This window comes from Podarcis liolepis (genome assembly GCF_965112155.1).
Source record: "Podarcis liolepis genome assembly, chromosome: W".
Classification (NCBI taxonomy): Eukaryota; Metazoa; Chordata; class Lepidosauria; order Squamata; family Lacertidae; genus Podarcis; species Podarcis liolepis.
This window is the reverse complement of record NC_139568.1, coordinates 22,087,831-22,111,004: the sequence shown is the minus strand read 5'-3', so window position 1 is coordinate 22,111,004 and position 23,174 is coordinate 22,087,831. Positions and strand designations below refer to the sequence as shown.

The 23,174-nt window shown below is 48.9% G+C and overlaps 2 protein-coding genes and 2 long non-coding RNA genes across 4 annotated transcripts in view; 2 read left to right on the top strand and 2 right to left on the bottom strand.

Moving 5' to 3' along the window:
* Positions 1–23,174, top strand: part of LOC310697725 — a 951,570-nt gene that overhangs the window by 219,823 nt on the left and 708,573 nt on the right. The gene's annotated exons all lie outside the window — the stretch shown is intronic.
* LOC310697691 (P2R1A-PPP2R2A-interacting phosphatase regulator 1-like) overlaps positions 1–23,174 on the bottom strand; it is a 456,471-nt gene that overhangs the window by 104,032 nt on the left and 329,265 nt on the right. The window lies entirely within an intron of this gene.
* Positions 1–23,174, bottom strand: part of LOC310697831 (uncharacterized protein) — a gene marked incomplete at its 3' end in the record, with an annotated part of 115,497 nt that overhangs the window by 6,707 nt on the left and 85,616 nt on the right. Inside the window, exons 4-6 of the mRNA XM_083484455.1 lie at positions 11,841–11,962; positions 2,947–3,074; positions 1,725–1,851 (exon numbers count right to left, since the gene is read on the bottom strand). Coding sequence (XP_083340581.1) covers positions 1,725–1,851; positions 2,947–3,074; positions 11,841–11,915 — 330 coding nt within the window. The 5' untranslated portion in view covers positions 11,916–11,962. The remainder of the gene's footprint in view (positions 1–1,724; positions 1,852–2,946; positions 3,075–11,840; positions 11,963–23,174) is intronic.
* Positions 9,714–10,860, top strand: LOC310697722. Its single transcript, XR_014521162.1, has 2 exons — positions 9,714–10,180; positions 10,256–10,860. It is a non-coding gene; the product is annotated as an uncharacterized lncRNA (long non-coding RNA).

Sequence of the window (23,174 nt, the reverse complement as noted above, 5' to 3'; positions counted from 1 at the left end):
CATTTTAGAGTGCTCTCTTGGAGAAACAAGAAAAGGGGGGGGGGGTTGAGTCAGTTTTAAACTGACTGCACAGAAACCCATTCCTTCCGAGCTTTTAAAAAAAAAAACAACGGGGGGGGGAGGAGACCAGAGATCGGCCAGGAACACCCCGTGATCTACCTGTTGGATGTACCTGATGTGAGCGTGCTCTACATAATAGCTAAGGGGCGGGGAGAGACGAACGATTAAGACTTGCGCAAGAGGGATTAGTCGTACGACAATCAGCCTAAAGCATTAACCTGGAGGGAAGCCCTCCAGGAGAATCATGCTTCCAAATCATGTGCATTTGACATCAAATGTAGCAGCCAAGCAACCCACTCACCTGTGGCTGTTGGTAGAGAGAGATGCCTCCACCAAGTGCCTGGGCCAAACTCCTTTTTCTGCTAAGGTAGCCCCTAAGTCCTTCTCCAGGGAGACAAATGCCCAAGACATCTCCGAAATGTCTTTTTTTTTGAGAGGTGACAGAGGGTGTGTCCATCCTACTCAGAGGGGTAGAGGATGTGCTCCTTATGCACAGGGGCAAGGAGGGGAGACAATTGAGGCATTCATTCCGCATTGTTTTAAGTTTCCCTCAGGGGACCAAAAGTGACTCTTTGTCCCCTAAGCAACTGTGCACACAATGAAACCAACTTTTCAGGGGAACTTACACCGCTCTCTTCCTCAGTCAGAGGTCACAACACCTGAGAAAACAATTTTTTTCCCCTTGGTATTAGTAGAACCACAAGCTTCAGAAGTGCCAACTTAGCACAGTTCCAAAGGCATCAGACAAGGGAAATAAAGACTTAACTAATATACCCTGTATATTTGCTAATTGATTTTCAAATTGAGCCTTGTGGGCCAGATTTAGAAGGCGATTGGGCTGGATCTGGCCCCGGGGCCTTAGTTTGCCTACCCATGATCTAAAGCCCTGAGACTGTTGGCTGCTGGCAAGAAGATATGCAGAGGCAAGTCAGTAAGAAGTCAAACCATCTTTGTGTTTAATTACTCATTCTGATGAAACAAAAGCCAATTATACATCACCTGCTACGCTTCCTATAGAGACGGGGGTGGCGCTGTGGTCTAACCCCTGAGCCTCTTGGGCTTGCCGATCGGAAGGTTGGTGGTTCGAATCCCGGCAACGGGCTGAGCTCCCTTTGCTCTGCCCCAGCTCCTGCCAACCTAGCAGTTCGAAAGCGTGCCAGTGTGAGTAGATAAATAGGCACCGCTGAGGCGGGAAGGTAAACGGCATTCCGTGCACTCTGGTTTCTGTCGTGCGCCAGAAACCTGCTGGGTTTAGTCCTGCTGGCCGCCGTTTAGTCCTGCTGGCCGCACGACCCGGAAAGCTGTCTGCGGACAGACACCGGCTCCCTCGGCCTGAAAGTGAGAGGAACGCCGCAACCCCATAGCCACCTTGGACTGGACTTATGTGAAAACTATTAAGAAACTACGCTGATTTTGTTCACCAACTAGAATTGCTGAGAAAATAAATATCAACAGATGCAAAAATCAACGGTGTTATACACGTTTGACCACATTTAGTCATGGGGCATTCCTGAAAGCTCATCTGTAACAGCAGATAAATGTATCATTGTCCAAAGGCTCTCGCAACCATTCTTCCAGTGAGGAAAACCTTTGAGCGAGACCCGGGAAGGGAAGAAGGGTGGATCAACAGGCGAGCAGATCAACTTTTGCGCAGGTTCTCTTACCTTCTTTGCTCTTGGGAGCAGCTGCAGCCAGTTTTCTCTCCAAGGACGCTGGATTGGCGCTGGCTCGGAGACCAAAACAGGAGATGGTGGCCACTGTCTTTTGGGTGAACTTGGATGAGACTTTTGTCTGATGAGAAAAAGGGATCAATCAGAGAACTGGACTGCACAGAAACATGTACAGCCACCGTATTTTCCTGTGTATAAGACGACCCCTATTTTTGGAGCCCAAAATGAAGAAATAAATAATGGCAACATTCCATGTACAAGACAACCCCCAATTTTAAACTTAAGAAATTTGGGGGGAAATATAGTCTTATACAGTGGTACCTCTGGATGCGAATGGGATCCGTTCTGGAGCCCCGTTCGCATCCTGAAGTGAACGCAACCCACGTCTGCGCGTCGCAATTTGCCGCTTCCATGCATGACGTCATTTTGAGCGTCTGCACATGCACGAGCGGCGAAACCCGGAAGTAACATGCTCTGTTACTTCCGGGTTGCCGCGGAGCGCAACCCGAAAACGCTCAACCTGAAGCACATTTAACCGGAGGTATGACTGTACATGGGAAAATACAGTATATTCTGGGGCAGGCAACTCCTTAGCTCCTAAGTCTTGAGAAAATATGGGAAGTTCTGACTCCGGGGTTAAGGCTGCATTTAAATAGGTCCAGGTCTACTACCCCTTACAGCACTTTTTTACAACAGTGAAATACGAGGAAATTTGCTCAGAAATCTTTACTCATGGAAATTATAAGGATCAACAGAGCTTAGAAAATTATTGTATATTTCAATAGCCTTAAGAACTACTGGGCTGTGTCCAGAAAGTGGTGTGGGGGGACCCCTGGGCTCTCACTTGTGGGGTGCCTCTTCCCCCATGCTTTTTAACATCTATATGAAGCCGCTAGGAGAGATCATCAGGAGGGTTGGGCTGGGGGTTCATCAATACACGGGTGATACCCAACTCTACCTCTCTTTTAATTCAGAACCAGTGAAGGCGGTGAAGGTCCTGTGTGATTCTGGATTAATTCAAAGGTAGCCCCACATAGATCGTGTTGCAGTAGTCTAAGCAGGAGATTATCAGAGCATGCTCTGGTGAGACAGTCTGCAGGCAGCTCAAACGCAATTGTCCCTTTCTGGACAAAGAGGAGACCAACCAAGGGTGGCAGGGAGGACCAAGCTGGTTTTACTCTAGAGTAAGAGTTTTGAAGAGGAGCTGAATAGAAACCTGATTGCTGTTGGAGACGGAGTGCGTTTAACCACACTGGCAGGAGAGGGAGACCGCCTGGGACTGGGCAAAGATGGCGACGGAGCGCGTCTCCCAGTAGATGAGGGCTGCTTTGTGGGCTCTGATTTCTGCAGGAAGAACAGACACATACTGGTAAGCTGCCGCTTTCTAAAAGGCATGCAGGACATAAGGAAATGAGAAAAGCAACAAGCAATTTGTATTGTAATATTACCCAATAATGATAATGATAATGATAATGATAATGATAATGATAATGATAATGATAATGATAATGATAATAGACCTAGAAAGCTTATACTTAGTTGGTCTTTAAGGTGCTACTGGAATTATTTTTTAAAAAATTGGGGGAAAAGATTCTTTTAAAGCAGGCTTCCTCAACCTCAGCCCTCCCGATATTTTGGGCCTACAACTCCCATGATCCCTAGCTAGCAGGACCAGTGGTCAGGAATTGTAGTCTCAAAACATCTGGCGGGCCAAGGTTGAGGAAGCCTGTTTTAAAGACTGTCTTAAGACAAAAATACTTAATTCTCTAAGGGAGTTCTTTTTGGGCCATCTTTTAATAAAATAAATATAAATAAAACTTTCATCTTTTTATTAATAATAACAATAATTTATTATGTATACCCCACCCATCTAGCTGGGCTTCCCCAGCCACTCTGGGCCACTTCCAGCAGAATATTAAAATACAATGACAATTCGGACAATTCTGCAACTGAATAGAGGACGTGTGAAGCTGCTTTAGGTGTTCCGAGCTCTGGCCAAAGGGCCTACCTGATCTCCCAAACACAGGCTTCCTCAACCTCGACCCTACAGATGTTTTTGGCCTACAACTACCATGAGCCCTAGCTAGCAGGAGCAGTGGTCGGAGATGATGGGAATTGTAGTCTCAAAACATCTGGAGGGCTGAGGTTGAGGAAGCCTGCCCAAACACATGGAACAGAAGGATTTCTAAGTTTAATTCATAGATGATGATAGTATTGGACTTCAAATACGCTACCTGAAAGACACACTGCTCTTAGGAGCCTCCCAAATTGGCTGGGGAAACCCAGCCAGATGGGTGGGGTATAAATAATACATCATCATCATCATTATTATTAAAAAGTATTATTATTATTATCATCATCATCATCATCATTATTACAGTGGTAGCTCTACTTACGCACACCTCTGGTTACGTATCCTTTGGGATACGCACGTGGCAAAGGTGGAAGCATTTTCCTGGGTTTCGCAGTGTGCGCCTGCGCAAAAGTGCTCTACCACACTGTGCACCTGTGCAGAACAGACACCTTCAGTTGCAAAAACTTTGGGATCTGACCAGAGCTCCGGAATGGATCCCTGTCCGCAACCAAAGGTACCACTGTATTATTACAGTGGTACCTCGGGTTAAGAACTTAATTCGTTCTGGAGGTCTGTTCTTCACCTGAAACTGTTCTTAACCTGAAGCACCACTTTAGCTAATGGGGTCTCCTGCTGCCGCTGCGCCGCCGCTGCACAATTTCTGTTCTCATCCTGAAGCAAAGTTCTTAACCCGAGGTAATATTTCTGGGTTAGCAGAGTCTGTAACCTGAAGCGTATGTAACCTGAAGCTTATGTAACCCGAGGTACCACTGTATTATTATTATTATTATTATTTAAGGATCTCCCTCCAGCCCTGTAAGAACTTTCTTGTTAAGTATATTAGCTCTTCAGTTTGAACAGATATTAGTAATTGAAAAAGACTGAGTAAACCAACAGAAAAATATAAGATTCAGGTAGGTAGCTGTGTTGGTCTGATGCAGTCGAATAAAATAAATAAAAAAATGGTCCAGTGGCACCTTAGAGACCAACTCAGTTTGTTCTGGGTATAAGCTTTTGTGTGCAGGCACACTTCTTCAGATACGTAAATTAAAAAATTAAAAAGTGGTCCAGTAGCACCTTAGGGACCAGCGAAATTTGTTCTGGGTTGAAGCTTTCGTGTGCATGCGCCTTTATTCAGATACCCGGAAACAGAAGTCCGTATAAGAACTAGTATGACAAGAGGCCTCCCAGCATTCTCACAGGCCCATATAACAACAGCATAAACAGTTGGGCCTGATGAGAGTTTACTGTTCCCAACCCTAATCCTGAGAAAGCCATCTAATTATCTTTTAATCTTAATTATCTTTGAATCTTGTTTTCAGGAGGTAATTTCATATTTAGTGTTAGCAGCCCTGAGCCCGGTTTCGGCTAGGGAGGGTGGGATACAAATAAAAGTTTATTATTGTTTATTATTATTATTACCAGACCCTGATATATAGTGGTAGGGTGGGGCGGGGTTTTTCTACGAGGGTAGTAGAACTCAATGGGTTTGGTCAACCTGTGGGCGACTGTGAACAACTGCAATTTAGTCTTGCAGGAAAAAGCAAGGGAGAGTATGCAGGTGACCAAAAATAGCCGAAATAAATAAATAAAAATGTCCAGTAGCACCTTAGAGACCAACAAAGTTTGTTCTGGGTCTAAGCTTTTGTGTGCAGGTACTCTTCTTCAGGTACACGGAAACAGAAGTCACCAGACCCTTATATATAGTGGGAGGGTGGGGTGGGGTATTTCTCAGAAGGGTAGTAGGAGATGTGTGATTTTATGGTTCTCAAAAGGAAACCTTCCTCTGCTTGTCCATATTGAGAGGATGCCAGCAAGGCTGAACCTTTCGGTAAAAAAGGATTACAGACCTGTGCCTCCATGATTGACATCTTCTTAATCCTTGTATTGAATAATAATAACACTTGACTGTTGTGCGCAGGCAGACTTCTTCAGATACAATGAAACAGAAGTCCCCAGACCCTGATATACAGTGGGAGGAGAAGTCACCAGACCTTTATATATAGTGGGAGGGTGGGGTGGGGTTTTTCTCCGAAGGGTAGTAGGACTCAATGGGTATGGTCAACCTGTTGGTGACTGTTAATGACTGCAATTAGTCTGACAGTAAAAAGCAAGGGATAGTATGCAGATGACCAATAAGAGCTTTAGCATATGTCAGTGATGGCCAAACTCGGCCCTCCAGATGTTTGGGGACTACAATTCCCATCATCCCTGACCACTGGTCCTGTCAGCTAGGAATGATGGGAGTTGTAGTCCCAAAACAGCTGGAGGGCCAAGTTTGGCCATCACTGGCATATGCAATGAGACCAGAATCCAATATTTCTATTCAGACCAGGTCTCTCCATCATTTTCAGTTGAGTAACAAATTGCAATTCAGCCACTTCTCTTTCAAGTCTCTTTCTGAAAATCTTTCGTAAGAAGACAGCTGCTTTCATTGTATCTGAAGAAGTCTGCCTGCACACGACAGCCAAGTGTTATTATTATTGAATACAAGTATTAAGAAGATGTAATCCTCTCAATATGGACAAGCAGAGTGTCGGAGCCAGCCGTTACAAATCGTGCTTTTTGGCATAAAATAAAGACACAGAGGCCAGCAATATTTCCATGGACGGAGGACAGCTCATTTCAGACTTCTCCTCTCCCTCCAGTCCTTTATTACTCTTTGTTCCTCTCCAGCCGCATGGCTACATTCCAATCTCTCACGTTACCTCACCTGGTCATGGCTTTAACCCACCCACAAACCATATAGGGTTACACTGCCCAGAGGGGGGGGGGGAACATAACTCCTTATAAGGTCAATGCATTCCAATGCATTGTAAAGCTCAGAGTGCTGGTCAGCCGAGGTCAGGGGGCACCCTGCAATATTACAAGCTTTTACCATGGCCATGACTCCCACATGCCCTCTTTCTTTATTTAATTAATCAGTACCAATACGGTTATATCGAGCGCGATAGGCGAATCTTGTGAGACCAGAAGCGGGCCGCGGACTGGAGAACCATGCAGTACATACAGAAATTAAAGAAGGAATGCATTGTATACAGCAACACAAAATAACACAAATAACTACTATAATGATCACTAAAATCAATAAATGTCGAAGCCAACTTCCATCCGGAAGCCAAGAATATAAGAATTCTGATTCCAAGCTGCATGGTAGCTTCTTTTCTAGTTTATTAGCCATGCACTGGTGTCACTCCTATAGCACTGAGATTGGTCATTGTATGTTCCTGTAAGAGAACAAGAGCTATTAAAAGTGAAATTCAATGTATATTGACAGTTTGGATATATGCCCCATGATTCTTTCCCCTCCTTATTTTGAAAATAAATGGGTGCAGGCTCATGGAGGGTCAAGTGTACTGGGGGCCAAAAAGATTGCTTAGGGGATATAATATTTGTAAATTGAAAAGATCCATTGACAAGCACATCATGAAGCATTATGCCTGAATGACTCGCAAAAGGGGGCATGTGCATACACAACCAGCATCTAGAAACATGCAATAAACTGGCAAACATATCTTGTACAAAAATATTATCCCTCCATATCTTATGATAATTTTCTCCCTTAAAAGTCTTATTCAACAATGCTGTTCTTATAGTTTGAGAGTGGCTGAGCCGTGGATGCTGCCAGCCAGAGTAGGATTCTGATGACAGCTGCTTGCCAGCCGATAAGGTGAAATATGGTGGTTTCAACTGGACTGGGTCGTCCGCTTCTCTTCCTTGTATAACGGTGCAGCAAAGGATGGCAAGGCAAATGGTTAGGAAGGCACTTCCGCAGTTGAAGGGGCTCGCCATGGCCGCACGCATCGAGCTGGAACCCACAAAGGCTTGTCCTCGATGTCCACTGCCACGTACCCTCGTCCCCACGTGATCAGCGGGACAGGTCCATGCCATGCGGGATCAGGCAAGCGTCGGTACACCACCAAGGGGCGGGGGAGTGCCTCCTCCTTCCTAAAATGCAATTCAGCAGGGGTATGGGTCCTATTATGTGGATATAAAAAGATGGTTAAGTACAAAAAGAACTTGGTGAACAGCCGAAGGGATATCTGCTGTTGGTATGCTTCGGCCGCCAAGCTGTTTAAGCAATAGTGTTTTGAACGTCAGGTGTGCTCTTTCCACTATAGTTTGACCTGTGGAGTTAAAGGGTATGCCATGAGTTAATTTCACATTCCACAACTTACAAAATTCGAAAAATGTTTTAGAAATATAAGCTGGACCATTATCAGTTTTGATACGCGCAGGTTTACCCATGACTGAGAAACAGCGGATAGTGTGCTGAATGACATGCCGAGCTGTTTCCCCCCTCATGGGCGTAGCCCATATGAATCCAGAGTGGGTGTCCACCGTGAGGTGAACCTTGGAGAGTGGAGCCAACACAGGTGTGTGTGTGACATCCATCTGCCAACACGCCAATGCAGACGTGCCCCTAGGATTGACAGCATCAAAAGGAATGGCCAGCTGAGATTTAGAACAAGAAGCAGATTGGGAAACTATATCCCTTGCTTGGGACAAAGGAATAGAAAACTGCTTTGCCAATGCTTTCGCAGGAAGGTGAAAGGTGTTATGACATAGTATAGGATCAGAAAAGAGAGAAAAGGCAGAAATGTCCCTCAAAGCCGCATCTGCTCTTGCATTGCCCTCTGCTAAATACCCTGGGTGCGATGTGTGGGAGCGAAGATGTGCAACATAATAAGGGAACTCTATTTGTGCTGAAGTAAGGCCTGCAGGGTAAGAAACAAGGAAAACAAGTCAGAATCCAAGGAAGGAGTTATACAAGATATTGGTAAAATAGCAAAAAGGCGATATACATACTGAGTATCCACAATAAGATTGAAAGGTTGAGTAGGAAAGGATTGAAAGGCAAGAATCACAGCTTCTAGCTCAGCTCGCTGAGCAGAAGACTGTGGAGGGGTAAATAAACATTTCAATTTTCCTCCCTCCTCCCACGTCACTACTCCCCTACTTCTTGTTCCATCCGTGAAAAGGGTCAATGCAGAGGGGAGAGGTGTGAGAGACAAGGGGGTAGCCAAAACATAGGTGACCTGTGTCAGAAATGTCAAACTGTCATCCTTTGGAGGGTTAAAAATGATGACACCTATAAAATCAGCTAAAGCAATTTGCATGGCAGCATTAGTTATGAATAAATGCTGCTGTTCAGTCTGTGAGAAGGGAAGATATATTGATGCAACATCATAACCGCTCAAAGCTATTGCTCGTGAACGTCCTTTGATAACAATGTCTGATGTGGATTCAACTACGGAATAAATGTTTTTTGGTGGGGTGTGCGGTAGATGTAGCCATTCTATAATGCAGATAGTTTTCTTCTTTTCCGCCTGAGCATATAAAATTCCTGTTGGCAACAATGGTGTAGCAAACACTGCCAGATGCAGCTTGTGTGCAGCACCTCTAGGTGGCGCATGCGGAAAGGTTTCGATGCTTCACCCACAAAATGTTGACAAAGTGTAGGGGAGTTCCGCATGCCTTGAGGCAGGACAACCCACTGATATCGTTGGGTGGGCTGCGAATTGTGATATACTGGCAATGTAAAAGCAAACCGTTCCCTGTCTGCTGGAGCCAGTGGGATGAAGATGGTTCAATGTGGCTGAAAGTCAATTGTTCAGAAATAAGCTGTTCAGAAACAAGATGGTGCCATTGCTGCGGATTTTTCTTTTGGTGGAGGCCACCGTTCTACCCACACTGAGGTATCGGTGATCCTGGTTTGCCACGCTGGAAACATTGTATCGGTGGCTACAGGCTGGTTTTCATTGAGCGCTGCTGCCAGCAGATGAATCTCGTGGGTGGTTGTATCTACAGACTGACAAATGCGAAGCATGGCTGCTGTGTCTGTGGCAGGATTGTGTATTATCGGTTGCAACACAACCTTACAATCCTCTGGCATTTTTAAAGGCCAATTGTTTGATGATTATTTGTTTGGCTTCAGGATTTTCAATTTGATGACTCACTGCTGTAAGCAGCCTGTCCATAAAGGAAGAATATGATTCTCTTGCCTCTTGCCTGATTGAACCCCACCTTGACTGAATACTAGTGGGTTCTGGGATTTTTCTCATTGCTTGTTTAGCAGCAAGAGCAGTATCCCTCAATAAGATCTGCAGCAGTGTGGCTTGTACTGAAGCCTGAGCGAAAAGATCACGCCCCATCATGCCATCTGTGACATCTGCGAGGGTAATATTTGGATTATTTCCTCTGACTTGTTGTAACAAGGCTGGAGCATAAGAACGGCAGGCAGTTTCCCATTCGTGGGCAAACAAAACACCAGCTGATGGGGGTAAAACTGTACGTGCCAAAAGCTTGATGTCATCTGGAACCAAAGGCTGGGCTAATGTGGCTTCCAAAAGACCCTGTGTAAATGGGGCTTGAAGTCCATTTGTCCTTACTGACAATTGAAGCTCTTTCAAGATTTTAAAGTCAAAAGGTTGGTGCTCAAAAGGTTGAGTTCCTGCTGGAGCACCAGCAGGGGGCACAATGACAGGGAATGCCATGGTATCCTGAGATAAGGAACAGGCAAGGACTGCACGTTGAAAAGGGGTAGCTGGTCCTGCCTCTGAAAGATTTGGATTATTTCCAGCCAGACCACGGTATTTTTGCAGGATTGGGTCCTCTGGTGAGGAACTGTAGTCCGGAGGTTTGGGGTCTGGAGCTGCTGGCAGGGCAAGGATTGGAACAAACTCTAACACAGCAGACTCTAACACAGCAGGCTGGATTAAGGAAGCTGGAGGTTGTGTTGGCAATGCAGCCAGGGAGATATTTTTTGGTGATAAGGAACCCATAGCATATCGAACCTTGCACCATGCATTTAAAATCCGAGTACTGATGCTGGGGAGCTCATGAAAATGTTCACCAATCTTGTCCCAATGTTTTAATTCACATGTTCCATTCAAAGGGAACCAGGGATAATGTTCATCAATACACAGAATGAGCTGTATCAAATCACCCTCCGGAACTTCCAATTTGTTGGAGGAGAGGAGAAATTTTAAGTCTTTTAAAAACTTCTGTTGGGGATTAGACAAAGAGCTGCCCATTTTTCAAAAATCAATATAATAGAAGGGATCGGACTCACCAGGGATCCTAAGATGCTTCAGCGCTGTGCAACCCTTGCCGGGCGTGGTGAGCCGATGATATCCACTGCTTGGATAGAAAAACCTCTCACGGTTTCTTTTAAAAATCCTCTTAGTCTGCCTCAGACTGTTTGCTTTAATTTTGCCTCTTTTCTTTAAGTTGCCTCACACTTTTAAGTTTTCCTCAGAGAGGGCACCACTTGTCGGAGCCAGCCGTTACAAATCGTGCTTTTTGGCATAAAATAAAGACACAGAGGCCAGCAATATTTCCATGGACGGAGGACAGCTCATTTCAGACTTCTCCTCTCCCTCCAGTCCTTTATTACTCTTTGTTCCTCTCCAGCCGCATGGCTACATTCCAATCTCTCACGTTACCTCACCCGGTCATGGCTTTAACCCACCCACAAACCATATAGGGTTACACTGCCCAGGGGGGGGGAACATAACTCCTTATAAGGTCAATGCATTCCAATGCATTGTAAAGCTCAGAGTGCTGGTCAGCCGAGGTCAGGGGGCACCCTGCAATATTACAAGCCTTTACCATGGCTATGAGTCCCACAGCAGAGGAAGGTTTCTGTTTTGGAAGCATAAAATCACCCATCTCCTACTACCCTTCCGAGAGAAAACCCCACCCCACCCCTCCCTCCCACTATATATAAGGGTCTAGGGACTTCTGTTTCTGTCTATCTGAAGAAGTCTGCCTGCACACGGAAGCTTAGACCCAGAACAAACTGAGTTGGTCTCTAAGGCGCTGCTGGACAATTTATTACAAAAATAGAAATCAAGGTTCAGAAACAGGCCTGTACCATTAATAGTATCTGGAACATCATCCTTAAAACTGCTGTGAGAGAAGTGCTTTTATCGTCCTATCAAAACTATCAAGAGATCCATCAGCTTTGAGGAAGCCATTGGTATTTTTATTAAACCAACAACCTGCCCGGAACCCAAATGCAGCTGACCCACCTGTGCCGTTTCTGGCGAAATGTTTCCTGGCAGAGAGGCGGCCGCCTTCAGTCGGTCCGTGCTGCAGCGGCACATGGGAACTTTGGGTATGTGGGCCGGGGAACTGACAGCGCTGCTGGGAGCTGAACAGGGATAGAGGGGAGATTCTGTAAAGTTGGGAATTTGGCAGGGCAAACAGATCACTGAGGGAGAAAGCAGGTGGGGAAAGAAGACAGAGAGAGAAGGAAAGGAGAGACTCTAAACCAGGGGTCAGCAAACTTTTTCAGCAGGGGGCTGGTCCACTGTCCCTCAGACCTTGTGGGGGGCCGGACTAGATTTTGAAGGGGGCGGGGGAAGAACAAATTCCTATACCCCACAAATCGCCCAGAGGTGCATTTTAAATAAAAGGGCACATTCTACTCATGTCAAAACACGCTGATTCCTGGACCATCCAAGGGCCGGATTGAGAAGGAGATGGGACCGGATCTGGCCAACAGACCTAAGTTTGCCTACTCATGTTTTGTACTGTGCAATTTCCTCGGGAGGCTGGCGTGCGGAAGTGGAAGCACACATCATAATAAAATAAATGTAAGAAAAGTCAACAGTGGGTGCATGATGTGCAGGACTTTAAGAAAACAACAGAGCAGCTGTGTTTGAAATGCAATATAGTGGGGGGATAGGGGTATGAGGGAAGGCATTCCAGCTTCTTATAGAATCAAATAGAATCCGAGCAAAATTGACTGCCGTGTAGGTATGTGATTTGTACCTCCTTGGCAGACAGGCCCAATATGGTTCCCACAAGGGATCTCCACCAGTGTCCCAGAAAGAACACAATTTTTCAAATTTCCAGCAGCAGGTCTAGCTGCAGTACAGTAGTACCTTGGTTCTTAAACGCCAAAAGCCTGGAAGGAAGGGTTCCGGTTTCTGGACGTTTTTCGGAAGCTGGACGTCCGACGCAGCTGTCAGCGATTGTTTCCGGGGCGCCTGCACCAATCAGAAGCCACGCCTTGGCTTTTGAACATTTCAGAAGTCCAACGGAATTCCGGAACAGATGATGTTTGGTGCTTTGGTTTTTGCTCTATTTGGCGGTTTGTTTTTTTTAAGGTTTTTTCGGTTCATTTGTTTTTGTGACTGTGCAGAACCCAGTTCAGTTCCTGTTGGATTGATTGTGTGACTGCATCCAAACAATGACTTTAGCTACTGATAGATGGATGCATTTTGTGTGACTGTGGATTTTATTTTTTATAATTGTAATTTACGCTAAATCCTATTTGGAACCAAAATTGATCTTTAAAGACTCACAACAAAGAGTAGTAGTGATAGAAATAAATGTACAAGGAGAAAGGATTATAGCCATTGGTATATATGCTCCAAATGAGAAGAGTGAGTTTTACCAAACCTTAGAAGGGAAACTATTGGAGTATGTGGGAGAAAAGATTATATTATTAGGGGACCAGAATGGGGTGGTAGCCCCAGATCTGGACAGAACTAAAAAGACCCCAAAAAGGAAACAAATGAAATTACCAACAACTTTCTTTCAGTTAACAGAAATGTTGAGTATAGATGATGTATGGAGAACTCAAAATCCATTTAAGAAGGAATTCACATACTTCTCATACCCTAAAAACACAGCTGGAAGGAACCGGAGGAATCCCAGCCTGCACAGGAGTCCCCGTCTCCAGGGCCGGCTGAGCCGGGGCAGGGCCTTGAATCTGAAGCGCCTGCACCTGTGCCGGATCCTCAGGAGCAGACACCAGATGAATCCACTCTGGCTCCGGAGGTGATTGAGGACACATTGCCTGCAGGTGCGCCTCTCCCAGCCCTGTCAGGGGAAGGTGAGCCTCCCCCTGGGTCCAGTAACCCTCCAGCCTCTCCTGAGCTGCAGAGGCTGAGGGCAGAGATGCGGAGGGAACTGGGTTCTCTCAGGAGGAATGCTTGCCTTAAGGCCAGGAGAGGCGGGTCACCTGTGGGCCGGGACCGCCCCTGGCCTCAGAGAAGATAAAGGCCAGTCAGCCCGGTCCCAGGTTGCGGGAGCAACGTCGTTGGAAACGCCTCACGGTAAACTCCCCCCCCCCGGGACCAGCACAGTTTGGGGTGCGTTGGGGAAGAGCCGGAAGCCATGGCCGATCAGACAGCTGCGTTGGTGGCATTGGCCCAGGAGAACCAGGCCTTGACTCACACCGTTCAGCAGCTAAGCAATGTGGTTACGGTGCTTCGGCAGCAGTTGGACGCCTTACCGGCTCCTGGCGCCGACGCCCCAGTTCCTGGCAAGTACCCAGTGGCCCTGCCAGAGAAATTTGATGGGTCTCTGGCCAGCTTTCCCATGTTCCTCGTCGAGGCCAAGCTGTATATTCAGGGGCGAGCCCAGAATTTTCCTGACGATCGCATCAAGGTGCACTTCTTGATCAGTTTGTTAAAGGACCAGGCGGCCAAGTGGGCCTTGCCACTGCTCCGGCAAGACTCCTTTGCTAACAGACCATGTGGGGTTCTGTAACCACTTGGAGACTGCGTTTCGCAACCCTCTGAAGGGGAGCCAAGCCAATTGGGTGATTCGTCGGTTGAGACAGGGCAAGTCCACAGCCGCCGCCTACGCCACAGAATTTTGGCTGTTTGCACAGGACTTGTCTTGGAATGACTCTGCACTTTGGGGCCAGTATCTCGAGGGACTGTCGGACGAGATACTGGACCAGCTGGCCACAATGGATCGTCCCACCACGCTGGACGTCCTCATTCAGCGGAGCCTGCAGATAGACGATCGGTTGGAGGACCGTCGCCAGGCCTGGGACCGCCAGCACTCCCGGCTCCTGGCTCCAGTCCTTCCCAGCAGGTCCACGGCCACAGCCGAGTTGCCGGATGAGCCAGCACAGCTCGGGGCAGCGCGAACTCGCCTCTCCCCCTCGGAGAAGACGCGGCGTCGGGAGGGGAACCTGTGTCTCTACTGCGGTGGGAGTGGACATTACGCCCGATCCTGTCCCGAGAAGATGCAGGCCGCAGGGAAACTGCCAACCCCGGTAGTCGAAGGCCCTGGATACCCGGGGTCCCAAACCATGCAAGAGGGGCCCTCACCGGTGGAATTGCGACACCTCATGGTTCCAGTGCGCCTATACCCCCTGACGGGCCCTGGATTCTCACCCATGCTCTGGTGGATTCAGGGGCAACCTGCTCGTATATGGACTCTGCCTTTGCCACCCATCATCAGGTGCCACTCCAGGATAAGTCAGAACCGGTACAGGTGGAGGCAATTGACGGGCAGCTCCTGCACTCGGGCGCCGTTACTCAGGAGACACAGCGCTTGGTTCTGTGTCACCAGCAGCACCGGGAGATGCGAACTTTGGACATTGCTACCATGTCCCGGTTTCCCCTGGTGCTCGGGATGGACTGGCTGGAGGCTCACAATGTTCAGGTTGACTGGGTCAATCGGACTGTGCACTTCCCAGACCCGTGTCCCCATGCTCGGTCCGAGATGCTAGCGGCTGCCCCCACTGGGGAGGCTGTGTCAACGCTCCCTGCTGTCTACCAGGACTACCAAGACGTGTTCGAGGAACGGGGGGCAGACCAGCTGCCACCTCATCGGTCTTTCGACTGCGGCATAGACCTCCAGCCCGGGGCGCCCCTGCCTGTGAGTCGCCTATACTCTCACGGAGCCAGAGCACGAAGCTTTGCAGGACGTCCTTCGCAAGAACCTGAAGCGTGGGTTCATTCGGCCTTCCACCTCGCCCACCGCTGCTCCAGTGCTCTTCGTTAAGAAGAAGTGTGGGGAGCTTCGTCTTTGCCATGATTACCGGGCCCTGAACAAGATTACTATCCCAGACTGGTACCCCTTGCCCCTCATCTCGGAGTTGCTGGAGCGGGTGCAAGGGGCGCAGGTGTTCACCAAGCTAGACCTCCAGGGGGCCTACAATTTAATTCGGATCCGAGCCAGGGATGAGTGGAAGACAGCTTTCGGGACCCGGTATGGGCAGTTCGAATACCTGGTAATGCCCTTCAGATTGTGCAACGCGCCTGCTGTGTTCCAACGGTACATCAAACACGTGTTCCAGGACTTGCTAGACAAGTACGTGGTGGTGTACTTAGATGACATTCTGATTTTCTCCCATGACCCAGCTTGCCACGAGGGTCATGTCTGGACTGTGCTGCAGCGCTCAGTGGACTTCCTTGGTCACCAACTCTCTCCAGATGGGGTGCAGATGGATCCTGGGAAGGTGGCAACGGTTCAGGAATGGGCGGCACCTCGGAACCGCAAGGACCTACAGCGATTCCTGGGGTTCGCCAACTATTACCGGACCTTTATTGCAGATTATGCTCATCGCACCACCCCGTTGACCCGGCTGCTGCGCCCCAAGACGCCATTTTCCTGGGACAAGGAGGCAGAGGAGGCGTTTCAGGGGTTGAAAGCCAGAGGGCACCGATCTTGCAACATCCTGATCCCTCTCGACCTTTTGTGGTAGAGACTGACACCTCCAGCACGGCTCTCGGTGCCGTCTTGTCCCAGCAGCATGGAACTGATGCTCCACTGTTACCCTGCGCCTTCTATTCCCGCCAGCTCCTTCCGGCGGAGCGTAACTATACCGTGTGGGAGCGGGAACTACTGGCCATCAAGGTGGCCTTTGAGGTCTGGCGCCACCATCTTGAGGGGGCACGACACCCGTTGGAGGTGAGAACCAACCACCGGAACCTGGAGTACCTCCAGACCACCCGCAAACTGAACCAAAGGCAGATCCGGTGGGTGTTGTTCTTCTCCCGGTTCCAGTTCCGGATCCGCTACATCCCTAGCTCCCAAAACCAGAAGGCGGATCCCCTGTCCCGGAAACCTGAAGACATGGCAGACACGGTACAGCAAGCAGTACCAACCACGATCCTACCACCGGCTGCGTTCCTGGCCACTCAGGAGTCTGATCCACTGCAGGCTAGGGTGCGGGAACAGCAGCGGGTCGACGCTTGGGCCCAGGAACGACTCCGGGAACTGGCCAAAGGGTCATGCCCTCAGTATCCGGGGCTGGTCTTGCACCAGGGCCTTCTGCTGCACCACGGTCGCCTGTACATCCCGCCAGGGCCACTGCGGGCTGAGGTTCTCCGGATGACCCATGATGCCCCAGCAGCGGGACACTTTGGGCTGTCTTGGACCACCCATCTGGTAAGCCGCGAGTTTTGGTGGCCCCGCCTGAAGGCTGACTTGGCTCGCTACGTCACTGGTTGTGACGTCTGCCGGTGGGCCAAGGGCCCTACCGGACAACCCCCCGGCCTACTTCAGCCGTTGCCAGTCCCACCACATCCTTGGCACACGGTTTCGCTGGACTTTGTGATGGACTTACCCCCGTCTCATGGCTGTACCTGCCTCCTAGTTTTCTCCGACCATTTCACTAAGATGGTGCACTGTGCCCATTAAGATGGTGCCCATCCGTACCCACAGCAAAGTAAACCGCTCAGCTATACCTTCAGCATGTCTTCCGCCTGCATAGCCTACCTGAGCGTGTGGTGTCCGACCGGGGCGTTCAGTTCACATCCCGTTTCTGGCGAGCGTTGCACCAGACCCTCGGGACAGAGGTCTGTCTATCGTCAGCCTACCACCCACAGACCGATGGCCAGACGGAACGGGCAAACACGGTGCTGGAGCAGTACCTCCGGTGTTACTGCAGCTACCAGCAGGATGACTGGGTTGACCACCTACCGTTGGGGAGTTCGCTTACAACAACGCGGTGACTGCATCCACCCAGCAGACCCTGTTCCAGGCCAGTTACGGTTACCATCCGCGGTTGTTCCCGGATGTGCTGCCGGCATCCGCAGTCCCTGTGGTGACAGAGTGGCTTCAGGAGCTCCAGTCTCAGCAACAACTATTGATGGAGCAACTGCGCCAGGCCAAGGAGGCATACAAGGCCCAGGCCGACCGCCACCGCCAGGTGGGGCCGGAACTCCATGTTGGAGGCCCGGTATGGCTCTCCACTCGTCACCTCCACCCCTCTCGGCCTTCGCTGGAGCTGGACGCCCGTTTCACCGGCCCGTTTCCCATCATGGACCAGGTCTCGCCTGTGGCATTCCGTCTCCGGTTGCCCGCAACCCTGAAGGTTCATCCAGTATTCCACAGGTCCCTTCTGAGTCCGGTGGCCCCGCCCGACGTGTTCCACCCGAACCGTCCCCAACCGCAGCCAGTTTTGGTTCAGGGGGAGCCTGAGTACGAGGTGGAACGCCTTCTGGACTCCCAATACCGCAGGGGAATTCTGCAGTATCTCATAGACTGGAAGGGGTATGAACCTGAGGACGGTTCCTGGGAACCAGCAGCCAACGTCCATGTGCCTGCCTGCCTCCGTGATTTCCATGCGGCGTACCCCAACAAGCCGGGTCCAGACCCTCGGTTGAGGGGGGGCCTGGGAGGGGGGATGGTGTGATGGCCTGGGAATCCGATTCAGAGGCTGAACCGGAGGAACCCCAGCCTGCACAGGAGTCCCCGCCTCCAGGGCCGGCTGAGCTGGGGCGGGGCCTTGAATCTGAAGGGCCTGCACCTGTGCCGGATCCTCAGGAGCAGACACCAGATGAATCCACTCTGGCTCCGGAGGTGATTGAGGACCCATTGCCTGCAGGTGCGCCTCTCCCAGCCCTGTCAGGGGAAGGTGAGCATCCCCCTGGGTCCAGTAACCCTCCAGCCTCTCCTGAGCTGCAGAGGCTGAGGGCAGAGAGGCGGAGGGAACTGGGTTCTCTCAGGAGGAGTGCTCGCCTTAAGGCCAGGAGAGGCGGGTCACCTGTGGGCCGGGACCGCCCCTGGCCTCAGAGAAGATAAAGGCCAGTCTGCCCGGTCTCAGGTTGCGGGAGCAACATCGTTGGAAACCTGTTTCTGCCAGCACCCAGACCTGTTCTTCCAGAGTTCCCGACCTTGCCCGGCTCCTCGCTTTGGACCCCGCCTCGCCCTTGGTGGATAGTCTCCAGACCCTCGACCCAGGACCGGTCTCTGACCACGCCTCACGGTAACCTCCCCCCGGGACCAGCACAGATTGTATCCGTGTATAGGACTACCCCCCAATTTTTTACATGAATTTTCTAGTAAAAATACCTAGTCTTATACACAGAAAAGTACGGTAATTTTAATTTTTATCATCTACCATACTGTCTTATTTCTTTTATAGTACAGTACATTGATGATTGCTTTCATGCTACGGATCCATGGTCTCATTAAAGAGTAAAATTCATGTTCAATGGCTGTTTCAGGGGTTGTTTTTCAAAATTTGGAACAGATTAATCCGTTTTGTATTCCTTTCTATGGCAAAGCGCGCCTTGGTTTTGGAACGCTTTGGTTTTGGAACAGACTTCCAAAACTGATTCAGTTTGAGAACCAAGGGACCACTGTATTAGCACAGCAACCCCTCCAGGTCTAGTGTGGCCCATGCTACTGCAATGGCGAGTGAGATTTGCCCATGCTCCTAGCATCATGGAACTGGGCTGTCACAAGGCAAGTTGAGTACAGTGATACCTAATAATAATAACAATAATAATAATAATAATAATAATAAAATAATAATAATAATAATAATAATTAATAAACACAATACAGCATTAAACATTAAAAACTTCACTAAACCTTGGTCCTCAAACTTAATCCCTTCAGGGTTTTGTGAGCCAGTGCCGGCTGATGTTTGCCACCTGCGCTACAGACTTTCCCACTCCATGGAGCCAGGTGTGCTTCATGGTTAGCCTGCTTGTGGGTCTGGCACCTTCCTGGGTTACTCCATATCTTGAGGCCAACAACCCCCTGCTGGGGAATCTAGACTACTTTATCATCACCCTGGAGGGCATGTTCGGGGAGCTGAACCGTGCCCAGACCGCTGAGATGGCCCTGCAGAACCTCTGGCAGGGTGCTCGCTCGGTTACTGAGTACGCCGCAGAGTTCCGTTGGTGGGCTGAGGACACCCTGTGGAATGAAGCTGCCCGTTAGTTCCACTTCCGCCAGGAACTTCATCCATGCCTCAAAGACAAATTGGTGCAAGCGACCCCCCCCCCCAGCAGCCCTGACAGACTTTATCACACTTTGTATTAACATCGATACGCGCCTGTCTGAGAGTGATTCCAAGCGCCGCTCGAGGGGGCCCCCAGAGCCCAATGCGGCGGTGGGGCTTGAGGAGGAGCCCATGCAAGTGGGTGCGGCCCGCTGCTCTCTCTCCAGTCAAGAGAAAAGCCAGAGTTGGGCCCTGGGACTGTGCTTGTAGTGCGGAGAGGGAGGCAATTTCGTGTCAGGGTGCCCGGCAAAGAGGTTCACACCGGGAAACGACAAGCCCCGGCTGTGCTAGGAGGGGCTCAGCCGGGGCCCAGTCGCTGTGCCCCCCTATTCCCTGCTCCCTATCCGCATTCTCCTTTCCCAGTGGGGCATGCTGGCCCTGGAGGCAATGATTGATTCTGGAGCCTCTGCCGTCTTCATGGACATCAGTGTCACCGAGAAGCACCAGGTACCATCTGTAGTAAAAGCATCACCTGTTCCAGTGGTTGGCCTGGACGGGACCCCCTCACACTGGGACCCATTACCCATCACACCTGCCCGCTGGCCATGTTGGTGGCACACCGGCACCAGGAACTATTAACATTTGAACTGGTTCAGACCCCACATTTTTTCAGTGGTCCTCGGGAGACTCTGGTTGGTCTGGCATGCCATTTCCTGGGCTCAACAGACACTGTGTTTCTCATCGTCTTTCTGCCATGACGTCTGTGCCCAGCCCCCTGTGTTGCCTCCATCACAGCCGGAACCCGCGAACCCCCACCGACTGGCCCCCACTTCTTCCACTTTGCATGGGACCACCCCAGACAGGACAGGGCCACCGGACGCTGGCACTACCAGGATTTGGCAGACGTATTCGAGAAGAAAGAGGCTGAGGTGTTGCCACCCCCAGGGCTCCGCTAGGGGCGCCTTGGAAGATGGCCGACAATACCATCTCTCCAGCTCCCACGAGGTAATTTAGAGGCTGAGATGGGAGTAATCAGCCTCCCAAATTCTTCCCGGTGGAAGGGAAGATGTGTTCTCATCCGCGGCTGCCCACAAACCACCCCCGAGTTCGTAAAGAAGGAGGGGTGGGGGCACTGGATGGAAAGCCCTCGAGGGAGTTCGGAGCTCCTGAACGCTGTCTCTGTGAGCGCTTCAAGTTCCATTTCTTAAGATAAAAGATTGGATTTAAGAATTTTGGACATGCTTCGGGCGAAGAAAGGGTAATTAATCTGCCAATTACAGCCACTGAGGTGTCAAGAGTGACAGGAGGAAGAAAAATAACATCAAAGAATAACATCTAAACCGGTATGTTGGAACGGAACGGAAAGGAGGGGGGATAAAACGTTTTCTTTTTCTACTACGATAATACCTAACAATGCCCCCCCCCCCCCAGAAGAACCGTCTACATTACTTATAGCAAGTGAGATTGGAAAATATAAACTGTGTGGAAATAATAATATTAATAAATATTAATAATATTAACTAAAGCCTTTGTTCTTTGAAATACTTGGAAGAAGATAAAAGACTCTTCTGTGACACACTTTTATTTTATTTTATTTTATTTGCTTATACATTTTTATTAATTTTCATTGATTATACATATATACAGTCTAGATTACATAAGTTGCATATAACATAGCTGTTACAAGAGTCATATATATAGTACACAGTTATTTTAGGCTCCGCCGAGCCTCAGACTTCCCTTCACTTTATTGGTAAGTATCAGATAATTTCTAAAGTTACGTGTTTGATCTCCTTTACATATTTGCCAAACACTGTTAGAGTTATTCTATCCCTGCCAGAGTCATCAAAGTTCTATACTTATCTCTTATATATGTCAGATATTTATTCCAATTTTCATGAAACTTCCGGTCATCCTGGTCTCTTACTCTTACTGTTATTCTAGCTAGTTCAGCATAATTTATCATCTTGTTCTGCCAGTCGTCCATAGTAGGTACTAATTCTGTTTTCCAGCTTTGGGCTAACATAGTTCTAGTGGCCGTTGTGGCATATGGAAACAGATTTTTGTCCTCTTTTTTAATTTCCTTGCCAACTATTCCTAGCAGGAAAGCTTCAGGCTTTTTGGGGAAAGTATATTTAAAAATCCTTTTAAGCTCATTGTTGATCAGTTCCCAAAAGCCTTTTACTTTCCTGCATGTCCACCACATATGATAGAACTCACCATTCCCCTCTCCACATTTCCAGCATTTCTTATTCTTCAGCTTGTAAATCTTGGCCAATTTAACTGGTGTGAGATACCACCTATAAATCATCTTCCAGAGATTCTCCCTTAATGCCGCACACGCCGTGAATTTCATATTTACTGTCAGGGAACTGCCATCAGAGGCACGGGAGAAGGAAAGGGTCTCAGATTCTGCAGGGGAAGGTCCAAGCGCTAGAGGGAGACGCAGCCGGGAAGAAGGGGAAGAGAATGAGTGTAACACCAGGGATCAGGGAGAGCAACGGGACAGGGAGGTGCAGGGGCTCCAGGACTCTTCGTTGGAAGTTAGCGAGGAGAGCCCAAGCACCCCGCTGCCCACGCACACCCTGCGCAGGAGACTCCCGCGCAGTGAGAGGCGGAAACGATTGGGCGTCAAACAACTCTTATGTTGGCAACGCTTTAAGAAACGCCCACAGACAGATTCTATGAGTGACTAAGGGCAGCCACGCTAAGATGGGCTGCGCAGTCCGGAGGGTTTAACCAGGCAATCCGACGCTCAAACGGAGCAGGATTACGCACGAGTAACTCCCAACCACTACATTTACATTCCACAATTCTTGCCACTTTACAAAGTCAATATTATAACCAATGTCTATGGCCCATTTTATCATAGCCTCCTTCACCTCTTCGTCTTTTGTATACCACTCCAGTAAGAGGTCATACATCCTAGATAATGTTTTGTTTTTGCCTTCAATGATTTCCACATTAAATTTAGATTTTTTATCTTCAAATCCCAGTTTCTTTTTATCATCTTTTAACAGATCATTCACTTGATGGTATTGCAGCCATCCCGTGAGTACGTTCTTTACCTCCTCATAGGGCTTAAGTTTTATGCCCTGATCCGTTTTATTGATAAGTTCTTCATAGGTGGCTTTTCCCCCCTCCATATTAGTTTTTTTGACAGTTAGGACATCTATTGGTGAGATACACCATGGAGTCTTCCTTTCCAGCAGGTTCTTATTTCTTTCCCATACTTGAAATAATGATCCTCTAATTATATGATTTAGAAAGCCTCTATGAACTTTCACCTTTTCGTACCACAGGTACGAGTGCCACCCGTACCTGTTATCAAAGCCCTCTAAATCCAGGATGGCAGAAATGACTGGCAGAATCCGAGACCAGGGAGAAGAGTCGGTGAAAGAAGACTGGAAGAAATTTAAAGACTACTTAAAGA